Here is a 23,120-nt window from a genome sequence, read left to right on the forward strand (position 1 = left end):
AATCACCACATGTTTCTCAATAAAAAAAAAAAATCACCACATAACAATAATTACTGCACGTTCTATCTTATTAAAAATTAGAAGAAAAATGATCATAAATAGTATTAAATTTAGGTAAGAATTTTAATGTATGACTAATTACATTTACTTTTAAAAAAAAATAATTTGACTAATTATTTATATTTTATAATATAAATTGTGTTTAATTTTAAATGTATCTATATATATATATATATATATATATATGCATGAATGCATGTGTTACATACTTTTAAAAAAAAATTAATTTAACTAATTATTTATATCTTTATAATAAAAATTTTGTTTAATTTTATACATGCTAGTTGTTATATCTTTATATCTTTAGATACATGCTAGTTGTTATAAAAACTATCAAGCGGTCGCCATGCTCGTGTCTTGTATCATGGGTTTGATTCAACTTTTTCAAGCTGTGCTTTTTCAGACGTGCTTTTAGGTTGAGTTGCGATTTCAAGACGCAATATTTGGAAATCTTAAAAAAAAGAAAGAAGAAGAAAATTCCCGATTTAAAAATCGCAATAGTGCCGTGTCAGACCATCCTTCCATTAGATTTGGTCAACAACGTTGGATGCGGTTTCAGACTAAGGTTGTTTAATTCAATTATTCAACTACCATTGCTTTGACCAGTAATCTTTCAATCCTTCTTTCTAAAAAACAAAAAAAGTAATCTTTCAATCCTTGGAAATTTGCTCTCCTTCTTCTTTAAATTTCCTACCGATCTGGGTATTTGCTCATTCGTTTTAATTGTTCAGCTCAGGTGTGCATGATTAACTCAATTTTTATTTTTTTTTTTTATTTTTCCATTTAGCACTTTTTATGTATCATTATTATTAGTGGCACGGAAGGACAACTTATTATGGTATGTCATGAAATATGTTTCATTGTATAGTGTTTAATCCATTGCATGTCTGAAGGATCAATTGGGTTGTGCTAATTCAATCTTTGTAATAGTCTTTGACTTTTTTTTTTCTTCTTCAATTTTATGATTTTTTGGGTGGTTTCTATTCTAAGTTATAAATAAATTTGGTTGGTTGGTGATGCTCCTTTGATACGTGAGGAATTGCATTTTACAGGTTCTGGGATTGTATACTTGTATTGTTAACTTGGTGGTTTAATAATCTGTTCTAGCAGGTGCTGGTAATACTGCTTTGGAAAGCTCATGTTTGAAATTTAAAAAATCTGAAGTCTACATGAATATCTGAAATGTCTTGAATGTTGGTTTATCAGATGGTTGTGTTTATGGATGAGCAAATGTGAAATATGAGAAAAGTCAGTGTCCATGTTCTTCTCTAAATAATTTTATGAAGAGGGTTGTCAATGGTTTAAATCAGGATCCAAATGCAATTGAATATGTCCTAATTACTTTGAAGTAGCCAGTGCTTGATTATGAACTAGTAAACTTGTGTTACATTGGATTGCATTTGAATCTGGGGGGTTCTGATTGATTTTATTAGTATTACCTATATTCATATGGTTGAAGCATTGTGCGTATCTTATCTATATATGTGAACGAGGACAACAAAGCTATTTATAATATATGATACTTATTACTTAAGGTTAAAGCCAAAATCGTAAATGCTGAACTCAGATTTACCCTTATTGTATTTGTATACATTGATATATAATCAGACTTGAACTAATATTTTTTTAATTTTTATTTCTTTTGGTGCGCTGGATTAGTAATTTAGATTCTAGAAAACAATTGCTTTGTCTGATGGCTATCTGACCCATCTGCAGCATTTGAAAAAAAAAATCACATTTTATAGTGCAAGTTTTAGCTTTGAAATTTCAGATAACATCTTTGCCTTTTCTTTTCTGGGACTTGATAACAGAGATTGTCTCCCTGATAATGGAAACATCATTACTATTGGTGCATAAATTAATTATTGCCATCAAACTTATGGCAGTTGGCCTAATTTTATCCTATCAATGATGTAGATTGAGTTTGGCTGCTACTGGGAATGGGCGTGAGTCACTTAGCAGTTACAGCACTCTGAATAGCTCAAATTTTTGTTGCATTTGAATGTACATAGATAGCTACTTGATTGATTTGTACGGTAACACTTGGCATTATCCTATTTAAGTTGTTGCCTTATTTTCCTATTTAAGTTGTTGCCTTATTTTATTTTGACGGAAAAACGTATTTGTTTTTTGTGTGTAGGACAAAAGCATGAGCTGTCTTGTAGAATAAATGATTCTGAAGTTGAATTTTATATAATTCCTCTCATTGCAATGCAGTGCAGGGGAATCCGTCATGCCTTATTTAGTGGAAGGATCAGTCTCACTTCTCACTTTTAAAGGTGTAAAATTTTTTATCAGCTAAGGCTTCATAGATAATCTGCTTCTTGGTCTAAATATGGATTCCAGTCTCAAAGGTAATTTTACTCAACATTCTTTTTCCTAATTGGTTGCTGCTTAATATGAACTCTATTTTTATCTCCAAACCAAACATCATTCCTTTTTCTTTCTTTGATATGTTGCTTTGTAGATTTTATCTATTGATTTTCTAATCGTTTTTTCTATTTATTTCAATAGGAATAGCTGTTGTGATTATGGGTGTCAGTGGCGCTGGGAAATCGTAAGTCTTAACCCTCATCTGGCATCTATATATTTCACAATAAAATCCTTTGTATATCATCATTGCTTTTATTTTAAATGAAGACTAGATCTAGATATCCCAGGAAATTCTATAAGGTTTGTACTTGTAAAATCATCTTAAGAAGCACAGCAAACCTACACATTTAAAGGATCTAATTGCCCTGTTAAATCACTTTTATCACATGCATTTTGGTTTTCAAGTAACATTACTTAATAAATTCAGGTCATTAATTTTCTTGATGGTTGAATAGAGATTTTTGAAGAATTCATTTTGATTCCATTAATTCAGTTGCACACAAATGTACTGGTGTATGCCCTAATTTCTACTTCACGCCAGTTTTCCTTTCCTATGCTCTTTACAATTCTCTTTGATTTTTCTAATATTCATATTGTAGTTTCTTTTTGTATTCATTTATTTGAATGTGTGGTTCAACAGCACCATAGGTGAGATGCTGGCAAAAGTTATTAATTGCAGCTTTCTTGATGCTGATGATTATCATCCACTTTCAAATAAAGGTATTTATATAAACTTATTTTCTATTGGATAAAAACTATAATCTGTTTTATACTTTTCAGCATTTTCACTTGTTCAACTTAACAGAAAAGATGCGCAAAGGGATCCCTCTTTCAGATGAAGATCGGATTCCATGGCTTGAAACACTACGTGATGCCTTACAAGAGAGCTTAGCTAACAAAAAAATTGTGATTCTTGGGTGTTCTGCTCTCCAGAAGCAATACAGAAATATTCTCAGATCTGCAGGCCCAAATTATGAACTAGGACGCTGTGCCAGTGAGGTAAAGTTTGTTTTATTGGATGCTAAGGCAGAGGTGCTTGCTGCTCGTTTAGAGAACAGAGCTGCAGAAGGAAAGCATTTCATGCCAGCTAAGCTTTTGCAATCTCAGTTAGACTTGCTTCAGATCGATGAATCTGAAGGAATATTTAAAGTAGATGCTACTCTAAATCCGCAGACCATTGTAAGTACCATATACACCTGGATTTTTTCGTCAAAAGTAGCTCAGGACCGTAAGAATTTGTAACCAGTTTATTCAGCAATTAAATTGGTGCTTCAGCTATGTTTAGTATCTCAGAAAGTAATTCTGGGAATTTATTAAACTCTCACCATTATATTCTGAACAAAAGATGATTATATTCCCTGTCAAGTTTGGTATGAAAAAAACTGACTTAGGGCTAAGCCTGAACTCCTAATACATTAGCAGAAATTCTTTAAAAAAAGAAATTTACTATTTTCTTTACTCCTTTGAATTTTATAATTGTCAGTTTCTCTCTCATAATATGGATGTGACAGTTGCAACCTCAGAATGTTAGCTGTGTGAAATGACAAGATATTTTTGTGGGGAAATCTTATTCAAGAAGAGTGAAGGGAAATATAAACAGAGGTAGGCTAGTTTTCATGTTGTTGTTTGACCTAAGGAAAATAGGCTAAACTTTCCCTTGATGAAATGTATTTGTTGCAAGAAGACAGTTAGTGAACAATAGAAAGTAACTTCTAGTTTCCTTTTAGTTTCTTTGTCCCATCAATCAAATGGAGTTTTAAAATCAAGTTAGGAGTCATTATTTATGTAATTGGTGGATAAATTGGCTAACCATAGACTAACCATAAGATTACTTTACTTGCGCTACAAGTAGGATTAAAATTACGTTGCTTGTACAGTGTACTACAAGTCCTAGCAGCTAGTACATTGAATCTAAACTAGTGATAAAGAGCTCAAAACTCAATATCTCTAATGTCGTCCCTCAAAATCAAGTTGGAAGTTTGAAGACGCCTCGAGTTTGGAATGTGAAATGGTGAAGGAATCTGTGACCATGAAAGATTTGATAGAACTCGGAATGAATTGGGTATGATGTAGTGTGGAAAGTGCAAGACAATTACTTTGACAGCAAACAATGACAATCAGCGATGGATGAAGGCTGAAAGACAGCTACTGTGGTGCAGGAAGGTTGCACTTGTGACCAGAGGACTGCTACCGTGGCTGAATGGCTGCACTGTTGGCCTAGGTAACATTGACAAAGGAACAATTGCTCGATGATGGCATATGTGAGACATACACTAGGGTTAGCAGGGGTTAGCGATGGATAGTGGTTAAAGAACAACAAAACCAACAACTAAAGGAAAGCTGCACGGGTTTGACAGGAGAGCAACTAAGGATATTGTCGCTGAAGATGGAAGACATTGACTAGAGACAAAGTCATGGTGAGGTACATAAACGAGTTGTCTACCTTTGGAGAACCAGATAGGGGATTTGGCTTTGATTTTATGTTAGAATTGATGAGAGTATGAGAGAGAGGAGGGAAAAAAGTGAAAAGAGAAAGAAAATAGAAGTTAACAGGGACGGCCTATGTCCATAACAAAAGCTATTGATATTTAGCAAGTTTGGGAGTTAAGAGAGTAACTCAATTCATAGACTAATTTTGGGATTACTTTTGTTTATATTACTACTAAGTTTGTTATAAATAGGATTAAGTTTACTTTTACCACAAATAAGTCATTGATATCTTTAGATTAGTTACAACATGTTCAAGCATTGGGCCTTAATATCTTCAAAATTTAAGAATTCAAGTAACACCCTCCTAATTAAAGGGAGAGTAAAAAATAGTAAGAATTGTAAGTCACAACATCTGTATTCATCATATTGACATAACCTGTAATTAAATCATTAAGCCATATATATATATATATATATATATAAAGGTATTAATTACATGACATATACCTCTTCTATTGTTCTCTTACAAATTTCAATATATGACGTATGAAGTCATCAAATAATGGCCCATCTTGTTTGGTACGAGGAAGAGAGAATTTGAACAGAACACCTCATAATAAATATTGCTAATTCAATCACTTTCTCAACAAAGATATCATCATATCAATAAACTATGATTCGAAATTCTAAGGGCCAAAGCTATTAAGAAAAAAAAACATCCCAGAAAAGCTACTTGTGCCCAAAATTTACAAACCTCACAGCAGTATCAACAAAGCCTAACCACAGAAATTGGCTGATTGTTAAATTGACTACGATGGTGAAGAAGGTGCAGAACTAAATTCAGGTGATCTTTTTGAGCCTTCTGCAGAATCCTCAGCTGTCCTGGCTCCAAAATTTCTTGGAGGGGTAAGAATATTTGTCAAAGTAGTAGCTGGAGAGTAAAACTGCAGTTTTTCATGTTCTTCTTCTTCTGCTAATGCAATAACACTATTATCCCTGTGAGCAAGTGGTGGGAGTGGTCGGAGCTTTGGAGAGATTACTTCTTGTAACTCAGAGTTTCCAATATTAGGCAAACTCACATGATCATGATCATGGTCATCACCATCACCATACACATATTGCAGTCTTTTTTGGCTGCTGTTCGATGATTCAGGGGAGGATATTTCACCGTCGTTTGATTTGTAGTAACGCAATTTGTAGAGACAATAATAGATCCCAAAAGCCGCGCAAACAAGGATGAAGAAGGAGAGTAGAGAGATGAGTACAATATCAGCGATGGGAACAGAAGGATGTGAGTGTTCAGGGGGTTTTGGTTTAGGGGTTGGGTGGTATAAGTTTGGAGAGAGGGTGGTGGTGGGTTGAGGGTAGATGGGGTTAAGGGGAAGATAGGGTTTTGGGGTTGATCATCATCAGGGATTGGAAACAAGGGTACGTGAAGGTTTCTACTGTGGAGGCCATGCATTGTGGCTGTGCAAAATAAAGTCCGGGGTTTGCTAATTAAGACTAGGGAGACGAGGATGTAGTATAAGCTTAAGGCAGCCATAGTTGTGTGTCTCAACTCTCAACTATATATATATATATATATATATATATATATATATATATATATATATATATATATGAACCGACAGTACTCTGGCAGGAAAATCCTAAACATAAGAGAACTTGTTCTTCTCAAAGAACCAAAACATAATTAAGTTGAACTCGAAAAGTTTAGATACACCACGCATATAATAAAGTGGCGGTGGGATACAGGATCTATGTAATTCTAATGCCATACCATCATCATGTTCTAGGACTTTTCGAGATTTAAATACTTTTGCAAATCAACAATAAGGCTATGTTCCAAAAAAATATAATTTTTTCTTTTATTATTTATATTTGACAAATTATTGTTTTATTTTATATAACAGCATACTTTTCCACTACATGAAAAGTGGAAATATGAAAGAGTTTGGAGTTTGGACACTAGTATACGTGAGACAATTACAAATTTAAAACCAGGGAAGAGTTACGACTTACGTACGATAGATGGGAAGAGAGGTGGGGGAGGGCATTGCTGGTTCAAAAAAATGGCTTATAGTTCACTTAAATGCAAGCAACCTTTCGCTCTTTCTTAGTAAAATTTTGCATTGACTATGAATAGTTTTTCTCTTGATTATACAAATTTCAATTAGGACAAAGTTTAATTACAAAATTAGTTGTAGTATAAGGCTACAATTTTACTCAATATCATTAACATTACTAAATATTTCAAAAATCTAACCGTTGTATTGCATATTCTTTACGCTTTTAATACACATTTCAAATTTTGTACCAATCAGATATTATTTACTCTATGATTTATAAGATTATATTTTATGCATAATTTTAAACAAAAAAAATTTCAATTTAAATAAGACGTAAATGCACTTTTAGTTCCTACATTTTTACACTTTTTCCATTTTGGACCCTATATTTTATTTTTACCACTTTTAATCCTTAAGCCAATTAACGCGTGACATTTAAGTCCTTACCATCAACCAACTAACGGGAAAAGCTGAGGTGGCAGACGGAACACCCTATTAGTTGATGTGGCGCTGACGTGGCGATTAAAATATTATTTGGCATTTTTATATGCCACATCAGCATTTTACTTTTTTATAAAAAGCCATGTCAGACCATTTAAACCAAAAAACAAAATAAATTAAAAAACAAAATTAAACTCAATCCCAAGACCCAGAAAAATTAAAATCAATTCCAGAACTTCTCAAACATAGAAAAATTAAACTCAAATCAACCACTCCACATATCTCAATCCCAAGACCTAAAGAACTCAAATTAAACTCAACCATTATTTTTTTGTAAGAACTGAAGTTGTTCTTCGTGTTCTTCCAAAATCCATGAAATAAACCAATCTCTAGCAACTCCCAAATCCAAATCTAGCAACCAAATCTACTCCATCAAATCTAGAAAAATAAGAAATAAATCCAAGAAACCAAACCAAACCATAAATGAATTTCCCTTTCCATTTTAACTTCAATAGATTTCCGGATTGGTCACTCCTCACACACTTCTCTCACACACTCCTCACACACCCCGAAACTCATCCTCAAGCTCACCTCAACTCCACCCCCATGCATCGACGACAGAGAGACGCAACTCCACCCCACACTTTGTCGAAGGTTCGACGTCCACCCACACTTCGACACAGCTCCACCCCACACTCCGACACTAGTCCGGTGAGTTTTCTCCCTTTTCTTCTCTTCTCTTCTCTCACCTTCGCCCACTTCGAGCTCTGCATGTACCCAATCCACCAAGGCAAAAATCTCCCTCATGCCGGCGAAGCCATACCCACCTCCAACATCTTTGATTAGTTGCCGGCGAAGCCAATCTATGGGTTTGGGTTTTGATTTCTGGAGGAAGAGCATGATTGATTTGGGTCTGGGTTTTGAGGAGCGTGACATGTAGGTTGCGATTTGGGTTTTGGTGGTGGTCGATCTGAGATTTTGGGTTGTCACGGTGGACATCAACATGGGGTCGTGGTGCTGTGGGTGGACTGGGTTCGTGGGGCCGTGGGTAGCAGCTCGCCGTGGGTCTTGAGATTGAGATCTGTGGAGCGTGACGTGTAGGTTGCGATTTGGGTTTTGGTGGTGGTCGATCTGAGATTTTGGGTTGTCATAGTGGACATCAGCATGGGGTCGTGGTGTTGTGGGTGGACCTGGGTTTGTGGGGCTGTGGGTATCAGCTTGCCGTGGGTCTTGGGATTGAGATCTGTGGAGTGGTTGATTTGAGTTTAATTTTTCTGGGTTTGAGAAGTCCTAGGATTGAGTTTAATTTTTCTGGGTATTGAGTTTAATTTTTTTTTAATTAATTTTTTTTTTGATTTAAATTGTCTGACATGGCTTTTTATAAATATTAAAATGCTGATGTGGCATATAAAAATGCCAAATAATATTTTTTAATAAATATTTTAATCGCTACGTCAGCTAATAGGGTGTTCCATCTGCCACCTCAACTTTTCCTGTTAGTTGGGGCTGACGGTAAGGACTTAAATATCACGCGTTAATTGGTTTAGGAACTAAAAGTGGTAAAAAAAAATATAGGGACTAGAATGGAAAAAGTGCAAAATGTAAGGACTAAAAATGCCTTTAAATAATTTATTGATAACGTAGCTATTGATCTTTAATTTTTCAGAAATTTTGCAAGTATGGAGGATATAAGAAGAAAATATAATTCAATGGTAAATTTGTTAAAATTCACTTCCCATAAAAAGACATTGAGTAAGGTTGTAATTCTCAAATACGAGTATTTTCAATCTTGGATCTATTATCAACATTAAGTAGTTTCTTCATGAACTCATTATGAATTTTCTTATTTTACCTTTATGGAATCTCTCTACACACTTGAAAAACCATCTATTCTGTCAATGCTTTGATGAGAAAATTGAAGAGATGTTTCTATTATCTATTGTTATTCATCAATTTGCTCTGATGGTCCACACATTCTCAAAAATCTCATCATGGTTCATGTTACCCATTAGTTTCTTCAATATATTCTTTTTTTTTTTGGTGTAACGGCCTAATGGGTGAATCTAACATTTTTCTTATATGGAAGTGAACCCCACAAGTAAATGACTTAATCATTGTGAGAGCGATATCATATGCAACCGTTATTGCAAACAGGGACAGAGGCATACGTTGCCCAAGCATGTTACTATATATGTATGCATTAATTTTAGAAATTTTGTTCTATAAAATTACATTTTGCTCCTCTTAACACTATTATTGATTCTTTTTAGAGTAATGTTATAATTACAAACTTTTCTACAACATTTTTAAAAACTGTTGAGGTATTAATTATTATTGGTTCACATTTGGGCCTATTATTATATCACTTTTTATTTACCAATAATCACTCATTATATCAAAAATATATCTCTAGCATTTTCCTCATTTTAAAGGCCATTAAAAAATTTGTAGATTTAAAATCTAAAACAATATATACTAGCCCAATAATCACTCACTATATCATAAATATATTATCAAAATTATCAAAAATCTACAACAATATATACTAGCCCAATAAATTATCAAAAATTTTCTTCATTTTTATGTAATAATAATCACTCACTATATCAGAATTATATCTCTAGCATTTTCCTCATTTTAAAGGCCATTAAACAAATTTGAAATCCACTGTAAATTATGAACATTACCTCGCCTTCTTTCCTCCATTATTAAAAAAAAAAAAAAAGTAGTTTCACTATTTACAGAGCCAAAAAAAAAAAAAAAAATTTCATAATTTTTTTTGAGACATTTAAATTAGGACACACATTTTAAATTTTTTATTATTATACACACTGTACATGTAAATTTGAATAAAAGTATAAATAGATAATTATATATCTAACCCCTGTTTATATGCAATAATTACATTATAGCATTTTTAATTAACCTATGACCTGGACCTAAAGGTCCTAACCCCCCCCCCCCCTCCCCCCAAAAAAAAAGAAAAGAAAAAAACCATGGCCCCTTACGCAGTTACCCTCAGCGGCGGATCGTATAGAAAACTGAAACAATATTTATTTATTTATTTGGATAAACGGTTGGAATTACCAAAATAAAACTGAAACAGTATATGTAAAACCCAGATTGGGAGGGTTATTTTCGTCAACACGAAATTACAACGGCTCTCTCTCGGGAAATATAGCCGTTGGAAGCAACTTTCCAAAAACCTAGATAAATTACTGAAATTAGACAAAGAACAGAACAAAACCCTAATAATCCTCATCAGTAGTTCTCACTATATAAACCCTCTCATTCCTCTCACCACCCTCACAATTTCTCTCTCTCTCTCTCTCTCTCTCTCTCAAGATCTACTTCTTGTTCACAAGCGCTCAAAATATTCACAACAACAACAAGCTCTCTTCATCAAAACTCTTTCTTTTTATACTATTTTGTTGTTTTTGATCTAACCCTTTGTTTTACAGGCTTTTGATTCTTTGATTTCTTTAATTTCTAACTGTTACTAATAGTATTTTTTTTGTAGGCTCTCTCTCTGTAGTTTCTTTTTTGTATCTCTATATATATATATTGTTGTTGTTTGTGTTAGAGTTATGGATGCAGGATCAGTGAATTCTTCTTCATCAAGTTCATACTTGAACGCACAGTCTCGGTGGCCTCTTCGCGACCAATTTCACCAGAAAAAGAGTTCCAAAGAAAACGTAATTTCTTGTGCTTTTTACTGCTTTACCCTTTTGATTCCAATTGTCTATTTTCGGTGCCTTCTTGTAATTAATTTCGTTTCTTCAAATGAGTTTTTTGCAATTTTGAGATTTGAAATTAGGGTTTTTCGGAATTGGGGATTTCAATTTTTTCCCTAAATTTCAAACTGTTCTTCCTTTCTCTTTTCAGGGATATGTGATCTAATAACTTTCAGGGATATGTGATCTAATAACTTAAAATCTGAAACCAATTTCAGTATTGATTGCATCTCTTATTCTTCGCTTCACAGTTTTACCTATTTATTTCCACTGTTGGTGCTTTCTTGTTATTAATTGAATCACATTTTCTACTATTTGACATTTGAAATTAGGATTCATGGAATTGGGAATTTTTGGGTTTTCTTCTCCCCCTATGTTTCAATTTCAATGAAATTATTTTTAGGGTTTTTATTTGAAAAGTTGACATTCAAAATGTCCTTTTTCTTTTATGTTAAATATCATATTCCTGTTTTTTGGGTGCTTGAAATCTGAAACCAATGTCAGTTTTCTTCATTAGTTTTTTGAAATATTGTAAGTGTTTTCTACTGTGGTATTCTGATGTAATTTACCTTTGTTGTTCACAAACAGTTGGATAGATTTATTCCAAACCGATCAGCAATTGATTTTGATTACGCGCACTATATGCTGATGGAAGGGAGGAAAGGCAAAGAGAACCCACCTGCAAGCTCACCCTCCAGAGAGGCCTACAGGAAGCATCTGGCAGAGACCTTCAACATGAACCGGACTCGAATTCTCGCTTTCAAGAACAAGCCCCCTGCTCCTGTCGAGTTGTTCCCACCTCATTTCTTCTCTTCTCAGCAGCAGGATAAGCCCACCAAGCCCAAGCGAAGCATTCCTCAGGTGGGTCTATGATTCTAGTCTTGCATTTTATTCTTTTGTGGTAAAAAAGTTTATGGACTTGGTTATATATTTAGAGGACAAGACATTAGGATATTAAGTTATCTTAATTTAATTTACATGTTATAGTACTTCACACACCTTTGATATGCTCAAGGTTTTATTTAGAGGATGACACATCTTCTTGGTTGGAAAATGTTCCTTGAATGCTCATGTAATATCTAGTCTGCATTGTATGGTATCAGTATTGATAATTATTTTTGGGTTTCATTATAGTGTCATATGAATGAATTTGGGGAATGGAGCAGTGTTCTGGTTCCATTTGTATAATTTTGTATCCCGTGAAATTTTGATTTTGTTTATCTTTGCCTTATAAATGTTCTAAATAGTTGGTTTCTTTTGTTTGGTTATGCAGACTTCTGAGAGGACATTAGATGCCCCTGACCTTGTGGACGATTACTACTTAAATTTACTGGATTGGGGAAGCTGCAATGTTCTTGCAATTGCTCTTGGAAATACAGTTTATCTTTGGGATGCTTCTAATGGTTCTACTTCAGAACTTGTCACTGTTGATGAAGAAAATGGCCCGATTACAAGTGTTAGCTGGGCTCCTGATGGCCAGCACATTGCCATTGGCTTGAACAACTCTGAAGTACAGTTGTGGGATTCAACATCTAACAAACAGGTACCTTAATTCTTCATTGTTCATCCTTGTTTTTCTGAATTCTATTTTATAATTTTTTGCTAATGCTTTTTGGCTTACTGTGTAAATCTTCTTTCTGCAGCTAAGAACTTTGAAAGGTGGCCACAGATTGAGAGTTGGATCACTGGCATGGAACAATCACATCCTTACCACTGGAGGAATGGACAGTCTGATCATTAACAATGATGTAAGAGTCAGATCGCATATTGTCGAAACCTACAGAGGTCACGAGCAAGAGGTTTGCGGGCTGAAATGGTCACCCTCAGGCCAGCAATTGGCAAGTGGAGGAAATGATAATCTACTATTCATATGGGACAGATCAACGGCATCTTCAAATTCACCAACGCAATGGGCTCACAGGCTTGAAGATCACACATCTGCAGTGAAAGCTCTTGCTTGGTGTCCTTTCCAGAGCAATTTGCTAGCCTCTGGTGGAGGTGGAGGTGATAGGTGCATAAAGTTTTGGAATACTCATACTGGTGCATGCTTGAATTCTGTGGACACTGGCTCTCAGGTTTGTTCATTATTGTGGAACAAGAATGAGAGAGAGCTGCTTAGCTCTCATGGTTTTACTCAGAACCAGCTTACTCTCTGGAAATATCCATCAATGGTGAAGATGGCTGAGCTCACTGGTCATACTTCCAGAGTTCTGTTTATGGCTCAGGTATATTATATGAACTTGACAAGGAAAATTTCTTCATCTCCTTGATATTTTTTTGTTTCTTCATGGCTTAACTTGTTTTTCACCTTATAATGCAGAGCCCAGATGGTTGCACAGTGGCATCAGCAGCAGCAGATGAAACACTTAAATTCTGGAATGTCTTTGGAGCCCCCCAAGCAGCAAAACCTGCTCCAAAAGCAAACCCCGAGCCCTTTTCCCATGTAAATCGTATCCGATAGAGAAATTACTCAACAACAGGGACAAGGCAAAACGCCAATCCGAATTAAATTTTACTTTTTTTGTTTGTTTGTTTGTTTGAAGAAAGATAGAGATGTAAAGTTTTACTTTTTTGCTGAATGTGTAAAGATAGTAACATACTTGGTATTATGGGTAAATGATTACTCTCAACTCGAGAAAGTTTTGTGTTGTATTCTCCTAATTTTTCTTAGTGGAAACTTTTGCCTCAATCTTTGTCCACCCTTTTTTTTTTTCAATCTTTGTTGATTATTTGTATTTTTTAGCTTGTAATTTAATTTCTTTTCTTTTAATTTTTTTATGAATGAGAAAAATTCATTTCAAAAGGTTTGTTCATTTGTTGATTACTCACAGTTTCTTTACTTCTTTTTTATTTTTTTTTTATTTTTTTTATTTATAATTTTTAGGAAGAGTTTGAGTGTGTTCTTGGCCATAAAGCAATATTTGCTGATGGAAATAGAAGTGATAGAGATCAAATGGGGAGGAGAATAGGGGATCACAAGCCTCGCAATAGTCATAAAATTTTTATTACTTAAAAAAAAAAAAAAAATCACCAGCAATGCTTTTTTGCTTCTCAATTGTCATTCCTTGCTGGTGCCAAAGCCAAAATTGCTGAGAGAACAGGCACTACAGGACATAATAACACCTTAAAATTCTAAAATTAAAGGACACCTGCTAATAGCTCTTACAAAATTAATATATTAGGCATCCAATAGCTCTATAATCTACAGATGTCCATTTTTGGAGTTCACACAAGCACAAGAATAGTAGAAATGAAAAATTTATGTAGAGGGCACATTATAAAGCAACTTTGCAACTGTGAGTAACTTCCAAATCCAAATGAATGAAATGTAAAAAAATGGTAGAAGTTATAGTACATAAGTATTATGTACGTGTGATGAATTGCTAATCAAGAATCATATATAAACAATGACGGATATTTCAATAATATAATAAAAATTGAATAAAAATGATAGTAGAAAAAAAAAAATTTACTTTAAGTTACATGACAACACACTTTGTATAAGGCCAACTTGTTATAAAAGGAAAAAAAAATTAAAAATTACAATAAATCATAAAACAATTAAAATAAATCATGAAACTCCTTTTAAATTCCTTGAAACTTTTAATATTGAATTCTAATTGGAATAGTATTTTGATTTTATTAAAAAGTTGGTAATAAAGTTTAACTCATAGTGTACGATGTTAATAGTTTTAATGCTCTTATATAATAAGACATGTTACAAAATTGTTTTACAAATCATTAGGCACACATGATACAAACACGATGAATACAGCCCAAATTTTAATTATGGTAGATTATTAAATAATGAAAATCTTATTTGAATTTTAATTGGAGGGGTAAGCTTAAAAATATAAATCTTTCTATTCCCTATGTGATTGATCATATGTAATATATTCAATTTTATTTTGTAGAGGATAAAATATATATACAATTTCTAGTTGCTAGGTGTGCCCCAATTGAATTCAACCATTTTGTTTATCTTGACCATAAACCATGGAAAATGTTAAAGATAATAAATATGAAAAAATTATTGAATATTACCATAATGTGTACTCTTTATTTTCACATGAATTGTGAGTCCCACTATATATTTAATTAGTGAGACTTACAGTTATGTGAGAGGGAAAAGAACGCATTTATAACATTTCGAGAATACTCAATAATTACCCATAAATATGATGGATGGTGTTAACAACATAACGAATGAATATCAAATTTTGGTTGAATTCAATCGGAAAATCTGAAGTACAACAACTAAGAACACCTCAGAGAGCCTTTCTAAGTTTTGCCCAATATAGAAGCCCAAGATTACCGGTCCAATAGCCACAAGATGTATTTTGATTGTAATAAAGTTGAGAGAGAAAATTTTGATGGGAAGTTATTCTACAGTGTGTTAAGGCGAGTGCTTTGCTAGAGATCCAATCAGGTGAGGAAACAGATAAGGAAAAATAAAAGGGAAAATATACTGAAAACATGACTATTTTAGTGTAATAAAGTCACCTTTTTAGTGTATTTTTGGCATTATGTATTTGCAAACACTGTGCAATAAACACTGCCCAAAATTTAAAAAGCCATCAACTCGAGTCAGTCTCAGCTTTTTTATCAGTCATCTTATCAATTAGCTCCTCAAGCACTGACTACCTTTATTCTAATATGGCAATGGTAATCACCTGCTTCTTTCTTTATTTATTTATTTTAAAAATTTTATGCACAAGAGGATTTTTATAATAAATACTGCATCAACTACAAAATTTTGGTTTTCAACATGCAAGTAATTGATTAACAAACTCCGTAATATGAATCATCAAAATCAGGCAATTCTAAAAACTAATGCTTGCATTAATTGGCGGGTTTACAATTCATAAGAGATTAGCCACCCTAAAATGGAGCAAGACCAAGGTTTTATTCTTACTACATTCATTTCTGCGGCAAACTATTTGCTGGTTTTTTTTTTTTTTTGTCTATTCCTTAACATCTAGGGGTTTAGATCTTTGCAGGGCTTTGGTTTTTAGCTCTGTTGGGTAGACAGCACGTAGCCACCACAATCATAAGCTAAAAATCAGTGAGATAGGCATGGAACAATAGGAGTGCAAGGTGACAAGGTTGATCCATGAGCATTGTTGCAGCGAGAAATAGTCTGCTTCCCTGGAATAGCCGATTTTATATTAATATCATTCAACACAATGTTGGTGCAACCGATGTGATCGCTGCAAACTAGATCAATGGCTATCTCATCAACCGAAGTTCCATTCACATTTATGAATTTCACGTCGCTAATCTTCACTGCTGACTGCATTCAATATAATCATTTGAATCACCATTACATTGATTTAAACAAAGAATAATAAAAAAGTTTAATTTTTTATAATTTTTTTGTACCTGTGCATTGGCGTTCAGAGAATTAGGGTTGTAGTTTTGGTCAATAATGATAGGGTTTTGAGAATTTATAATTTGGATATTCTCATAAGAGATCTTCCTAGCATACCCTTTTCCACCCTACAATAGTAAAAAACAACAAAAGCAAAAAAAACCTCCATTAATTACATTAAAAATTTGTTAGTATATTATTGATGAAATAAGGTTTTCATTTCCCTCATTTACCTGCCATGTCTTGATTCTTGCTGCATTTTGGGTTCCTTTAAAAGTGCAATTGCTCACATGTACTTCTTCTACGGTGTCAAAAGCTCCATTTTTTCCAAGGCTGCCAATGCTGCATACAATGACAAACAGAGAGAGAAACCAGTATTTGATCAGAAAGAAAGTTCATCATGCCATGGAAAAACAGTAGGAATCTGAAGTTGAATGTTCTATGGCTAATTGATTTTTGTCTCTTATTTATAAGCATGAAAGAAAATGGGAAACCAAACACACCTAATACCGTGGCCTGGCCCACATGCAACACCAGAGATATTAATATATGATGACCCACCGTTGATAGCAATACAATCATCACCTAATGGAACAGAAGCAATTGCCAATCAGCTAAATTTTGTACCACCATTGAGATCAACTTAATTTAATGAAAAATTCATTAAAAGATATTTTAAAATGATTTAATTTACCAGTTTCCATCACAGTGTTTAGGACTTCGATATTGCTTGAGGTAGAAATGTCAATACCATCGGTGTTTGGGCTATCTTCAGGTGCAGAAATACGAAGATTATTGATTTTAACTCCCTTGCAGCCACTAATGCTTATGTGATTTCTTTGACTATTGAGATGCCTCAAATTGCTTAGCTGAAGGCCATTGCAGTTGTGAAAGTGAAGAGCCTGCAACATCATCAAACGGTTTGCAATTTTGATTTTTGGTCAGAATGCCTTGCAAATTGAGACTTTATAAAATCGCAATCATGTTAATAACTTGTATAGAAAGAAAGACAAAAAATTTAGCTATAATTCTTTTTATGTTACATATTTCATGACTACAAAATTTGCCTTTAGGCTCAATATTTCCCATTTAGTTTAGCATAACACAATATTTTCCATAATATTGTCTCTGATTTGGGAAAGAGTCAACTTACCGTGGGTCGATCATCACAATGCTTCTGAAAAAAACAGGGTTTGAAACCCAGTGTTAGATTGATGAGTAGAAACTTAAAGAATAAAAGAAAAATTGATTAAAATCAATCTAAATATATAGATGAAATGCTATTAATTTAATTTGGACCTCGTCACTGCAAGCATTCCACCAAACACTTCCTTGGCCATCAATTTGTCCACCCCCGTTAATAACAAGACCATCTACAGTTTCAAAATGAATCCACTTCTCATTGTCAGTCCATGTTTTTAGGTTTGTTGATGCTACAATAGTCCCACCAACCTGAAAAATAATAGGAACAATAACTAATATGCTTATTATTTCATAAAGCATTTGAAGTTTGATTAATTAGCATTTTTTTCTAATATTTTTTTTGAAAGATAATAATAATATTCTTCTTATTTTTTCCCTTTTTGTCCCCTTTATATTCCCTTAACTTCGTTTTCCTTTTATAGGTTTTGACTTAAAAGGAAAAAAGATTTTGACTTTTGAACCTTGTAATGCATTGAGAAAATATGAAACATTTTCTTTATTATTCTAATGAATTATTATAATGAATTTTGATACATAAAAAAAAAGTATATTGATTATATGTATAATAAGAAGAGTAATATATAGACAAAAACAAAAATAAAATGATATTTTTTTAATCAGATTTTCTTTATATGTTAGAATAACAAAAACAAAAATAAAAAATATATCAAATTTTATAATTGGCTTTCCTTTCTGTTATTTCCCCAATAAATCATTAATAATTAATTTGAGTTCATCGTCAATAAAATAAATTGAAAACTCATGTAAAATTGATAATACCTGCACAAGAACTTTGGTGGCCTTGCAAGGACCTTTGAACTGGACGGGATTCAGCAAGAATATCTTTCCTTTTGGTATAATGAGGCTTGTGATGCCATTTGCGTTACACACAGCCTCCCAAGCTTTTGCAAAAGCCTATCAGTTGCCACAAATTTATTTAGTAATATGTCATTTCTATTAGAAGAAATTTTCTTTAATATTTGTTAATAAAAAAAATCCATAAACATATTTTGGATTGAGAATTCTGTCTTAAAAGAAATCATTTTCTTTTAAATATTAATTTATGAAGTCGTAACCTATGACTAAAACTAAATTTGTAACCAAATTTTGCCCTTAAATAAATAGATTACAAGTAGAAAATAAGAGTACAACAATACTGTACTCTATTCTCTCATATAATAGTGCTTATCATTAATCAAACTTATAGTGCGATTCATCATTCATGTGACAAGAAAAAGCATAATATTATTGTACTATATGAATACTCAATAATTTACCATCAAGTGAAAGAGGAACTATAAAAAAGACAAGGGAAAATATTCACACAAAACAAGAGCAAACAAAAAGAGTGATAAAAATTGTACTTTGATTGAAAAGGGAAGAAAAATCATACTTGGGTATCATCTGTTTTGCCATTTCCAACAGCACCATAAGAAATAACGTTAAAAACTTTGCCAAGATCATTACATAAGCATGGTGAAGCAATCATGAAGATAAGAAACAAAGTGAGGATTGCAGCTTTCATCTTTAAAAACTAAGACACAACAATTATAATAGAGTTTGAAGAGTGAAAGAGAGGAAGGAATATATTGATAGAAATTGTAGTAAGTCGAGGTATGGGAGAAGGAAGTGCAAGAGAGGTATAAATAGTGTGGTAGCAGTGTACCACTAATGGAAATAAGTCATGCAAATGGCCAAATGAATGGAGCTTTCACATTTTTTTAGGGCTAGAAATCGTTTACCGTTATTATTCACATCCCTTAAAATCTCATTTTCATTATTAGCATAAATAGATCCTGAATTTTCCATTGAGATTCCTATTTTAATACTCCCTTCGTCCCATTTAATTGTCCTGTTTGAAAAGTCAAACTTTTTAAGAGAACATCATTTATTGTTTTGTCTAACTTTTAAAAATGTATTAGTTTCCAAAACTACCCATAAATAAAGTTGATTTTCTTTTCAAATGGAGTAGTTTTGAAAATTAAATAGGGGTATAATAGGAACATTAGTAAATTAATGACTTTTATTATTAGAAACAGACAATATTTTGGGACATCTTAAAATGAAATAGATGACAAACTAAGTGAGACGGATGAAGTATTTGTTTATGTTTATGGTAACTAATTAAGTTGAATATTATATAGAATAATGTTAGAAATACAAAATATTTTACAAACTGCTGATGTGGTGAATGGTTATTAGTAAATGAAAAAGTGATATTAATGGTAGGCTTAGATGAAAACCAATAAAAAGTTAGATATTATATAGAATAATGCTAGAGATACAAAATATTTTACAAACTGCTGATGTGGTAAATGGTTATTAGTAAATGAAAAAGTGATATTAATGGTGGGTTTAGATGAAAACCAATAAAAAGTCGGCCATATCAACAGTTTGTAAAAATGTTGTAAAATAGTTTGTGATTGTATCATTATTATATTATATATGTTAAGTTTTTGAGGTGCTATTGAAATTTAAGTGCAGTTTAAGAAGTTAGCTGCTGGTTTGCCATGGTTTGGCAGGATTATGTATGTTATATGGTAATGCACAAAGGATTCAAATCCTCTAGATTTTCTAGGGTACTTTACCATAGAGTTTTTTAACTCCTAACCACTATTTAATGATCTAATGGTCTTATTTTGTTTGCAACATTATTTTAAGATTATTGTTAGTGGAATGCTGATATGGCTAAATCTAGACCATTAAATTATTAAAGAATGGTTAAGATTTAAAGAAATCTATTTGGTAGAATACTCTAAGAAATCTAGAGGATCTGAATCTAATGCACAAACGTTTCCTGAAAATTCAAGAATGTGAATGTCGATCTAGTTTTTCTTCATATTTTTCTATCTTTTACCCCAACAAAGTTTCAATTAATTTTAGTTTAATATCTTAGTGCAACTGGATGCTAGAATCAAGCGTTACTCCAAAAAAGGAAAGAGGGAGAGCTAGAATTGCATTAACCCTTTTTATGATCAACCTTTATTTTTTTTTTTTGAGGGACAAAACATGGAACGATCAACCTTGATTTGGTATTGTAATTTGAAATTGTCCTAATTTGGCAATTTGCAAAACGTAGTGGTGATAAAAATCCATTAATACCTTAATCATGTATGTATCACTACAAGAAAAAATGTTTATTGTAACGAAAAAAATCATTACAATAGCATTAGAGTCATTGTAATAGTTGATATAAGATGTTATAATAAAATTTGAAGTAATAGGTTTATGCAACAAAAATTTTTGTTGCAATACACTCCAAATATTTTAATAATAACTTTGATGCAATGATATATATACTATTGCAATAAACAATTTACTATTTCAAATATCTTGCAAGTATAAGCTATTATTTCACGAAACTTATTGTAATAAATTGCAAATAACTGAACAAAATAAGCCAGATTAAATTACTGCAATGATATCTTTATTGTAAAAGATAATTAATTCATTTTGTATTAACTATGAAATAATTTATACTAAATTATTGCAACGATATTTTCGTTGCAGTTACGTGTTTGTCGTTGCAATAGATTGTAAAAGAATTAATATCAAATTATTGCAATAGTAACTTTGTTGCAATAAGCTATTAATTTGAAATTTTCGTTGCAATAAATTGCAAAAACAATTGGTATCAATTTATTGTAACGATTCTTTTATTTTAAGTTATTACAACAAATTTTCCTAATATATTAAATCTTCTATTATAGCTGAAAATTATAATTTATTGCAACTTATTATAGTTGATGCAATAATTTAACATTTTAAAGTTATTATTACAACGATTTTAACTTGTTGATGCGATATTTTGTCTAAAACAACTATATACATATTTTGTTGTATTAACACATGATGTAATACACATTTTTTGATGTAGTGTATATTAAATATTTTTTATTGTAAACCTAAACTTAATTAACAAGTTTGATTAAATTTAGGCTAAAATATGCTGCTAAAAAAAAAAAAAAGAGGCTAAAATATACTTTGACTTTGATCTCTTGAATTTTAGATCACTTTGACAAAACAGTTCACCGTAGATTTAGTTTTGTCAACTTTTTGTCATCACCTCTCTTTATTCGCATAAATGTTTAATTTACATAAGTATTGTTCTTTTTAAGGTAGCGTGGTTTTATATACCCATTTCGCTAGGGTACGTTGACCATCTCTCATGATTTAGTTTAATACTTAGATTTGCTCTGAATAGGAAAGAATATCTCTTCGAGATCAAATAATTGTAAGATTAAATCGAGGATCCATTGTATGATTTTATGAAATGAGAAAATTATTTATAAATTGAAGTACATATATGTTAAGAAATCACATTTAACTTAGGGTATGTTTGGTACACTGAATGGAGATTATGACATGAATTGTAATCTTTATTACTAGTAATAAAGTGTGTTATAATATAATAACTAAACATATTCATTAGTTTGGTTGTGAGTTATAAAATTAGAATGAAACTTAGTATTTATTTTTAGGAAATCTTACCCATACAATTATATTTCCTTAAAATTTGTTATTTTTAAATTTAAGAGAGATATGTGTTATTTTTTATTTTTATATTTGTTATATGTATATGAAAAGTTTGTTTATTTGGAAATATATTAAGTTTGCACATAATTTAACAATGATTTTTTAAAAAGAATTTAATAGATATCATTAAATAAAATACTCCTTAATTTATGCCCTAAACGCAACTGTTAAGGAAAGACTAAAAAAAATTAGGATTTGAGGAGGATATAGTAACTTATTGGTATTTAATAGTAGTTGCTAACTGGAAACCATTGTTAATATTTATATTATTATTTATGAAGATATACATGAAAAAAATATTGTGACAGCCAAAAAGTTTTGTGCCGAGCCAAAAAGTCTCTTACAATCCTTTTGCTGCTTTGCATGATTGAAAAGGCAAAAGAATAACATGTCTAAAGTCAACAATGAACAAGACCTAATTAATTTGAATTGACCTATTACTTTTTTTTATTTATTCTTATATAAATTCTTTCACTAACACCCAAACACTAATCATTCTAAAAAAAATAATAAAAATAAAAATCCAAACAGGGTGGCTTTTGGCCTTTTTCGCAAACGCCCTTTGAGTTTCAGCGTTTATATATTGTTCAATTTTAAGAAAAAAAAATTTTAATTAATTATTCTTACATGATAGACTTTGATATCATGACAAGTGTTTTCCACAAAAAACAATAGGTTACGAGTTTGAGTTTGAAAATTAGTCTCTCCAAAATATTAGTCTTTTAAAAATAAATTGAGGATAAGACTGCCTACTATTATCTTTTACATACTCCAAAAAATTAGAGTTTTGTACACTAAGTATGACCTTTTAGATGTACTAAGTAAAGATGTATGTTTAACGCCTCAAGATTTTTTTTTTTTAAAAAAAAAAAATCTCAATAACAACACATATCACAAATCAGC

General features: G+C 32.0%; 3 protein-coding genes across 10 annotated transcripts; 2 read left to right on the top strand and 1 right to left on the bottom strand.

Moving 5' to 3' along the window:
• Positions 1 to 417: 417 nt before the first annotated feature.
• On the top strand, positions 418 to 3,798 carry LOC142618404 (gluconokinase). 8 transcript variants are annotated; one of them, XM_075791332.1, is made up of 6 exons: positions 427 to 796; positions 1,978 to 2,091; positions 2,278 to 2,414; positions 2,575 to 2,617; positions 3,074 to 3,153; positions 3,239 to 3,798. In XM_075791332.1, exons 3-6 carry the CDS (start codon positions 2,396 to 2,398, stop codon positions 3,673 to 3,675), a joined length of 579 nt encoding a protein of 192 aa, XP_075647447.1. In that variant the 5' UTR covers positions 427 to 796; positions 1,978 to 2,091; positions 2,278 to 2,395; the 3' UTR covers positions 3,676 to 3,798. The 8 variants fall into 8 exon arrangements, with proteins under 8 accessions (XP_075647451.1, XP_075647447.1, XP_075647448.1 ...); XM_075791333.1 differs by having other exon boundaries at positions 445 to 625; positions 1,978 to 2,096; positions 2,201 to 2,414; XM_075791330.1 differs by having other exon boundaries at positions 445 to 625; positions 2,201 to 2,414.
• Positions 3,799 to 10,695: 6,897 nt separating this feature from the next.
• Positions 10,696 to 13,796, top strand: LOC142618381 (cell division cycle 20.2, cofactor of APC complex-like). The gene is made up of 5 exons (XM_075791299.1): positions 10,696 to 11,068; positions 11,696 to 11,968; positions 12,381 to 12,650; positions 12,751 to 13,332; positions 13,428 to 13,796. Exons 1-5 carry the CDS (start codon positions 10,961 to 10,963, stop codon positions 13,566 to 13,568), a joined length of 1,374 nt encoding a protein of 457 aa, XP_075647414.1. The 5' UTR covers positions 10,696 to 10,960; the 3' UTR covers positions 13,569 to 13,796.
• Positions 13,797 to 16,169: 2,373 nt separating this feature from the next.
• On the bottom strand, positions 16,170 to 19,206 carry LOC142620378 (putative polygalacturonase At3g15720). The gene is made up of 9 exons (XM_075793754.1): positions 19,075 to 19,206; positions 18,462 to 18,596; positions 17,793 to 17,930; positions 17,632 to 17,655; positions 17,173 to 17,380; positions 16,982 to 17,063; positions 16,712 to 16,820; positions 16,490 to 16,606; positions 16,170 to 16,400 (listed from the first exon to the last, which is right to left on the bottom strand). Exons 1-9 carry the CDS (start codon positions 19,204 to 19,206, stop codon positions 16,170 to 16,172), a joined length of 1,176 nt encoding a protein of 391 aa, XP_075649869.1.
• Between the last annotated feature and the right edge of the window lie 3,914 nt (positions 19,207 to 23,120).

This window comes from Castanea sativa, chromosome 12 (assembly GCF_040712315.1).
Source record: "Castanea sativa cultivar Marrone di Chiusa Pesio chromosome 12, ASM4071231v1".
NCBI lineage: Eukaryota > Viridiplantae > Streptophyta > Magnoliopsida > Fagales > Fagaceae > Castanea > Castanea sativa.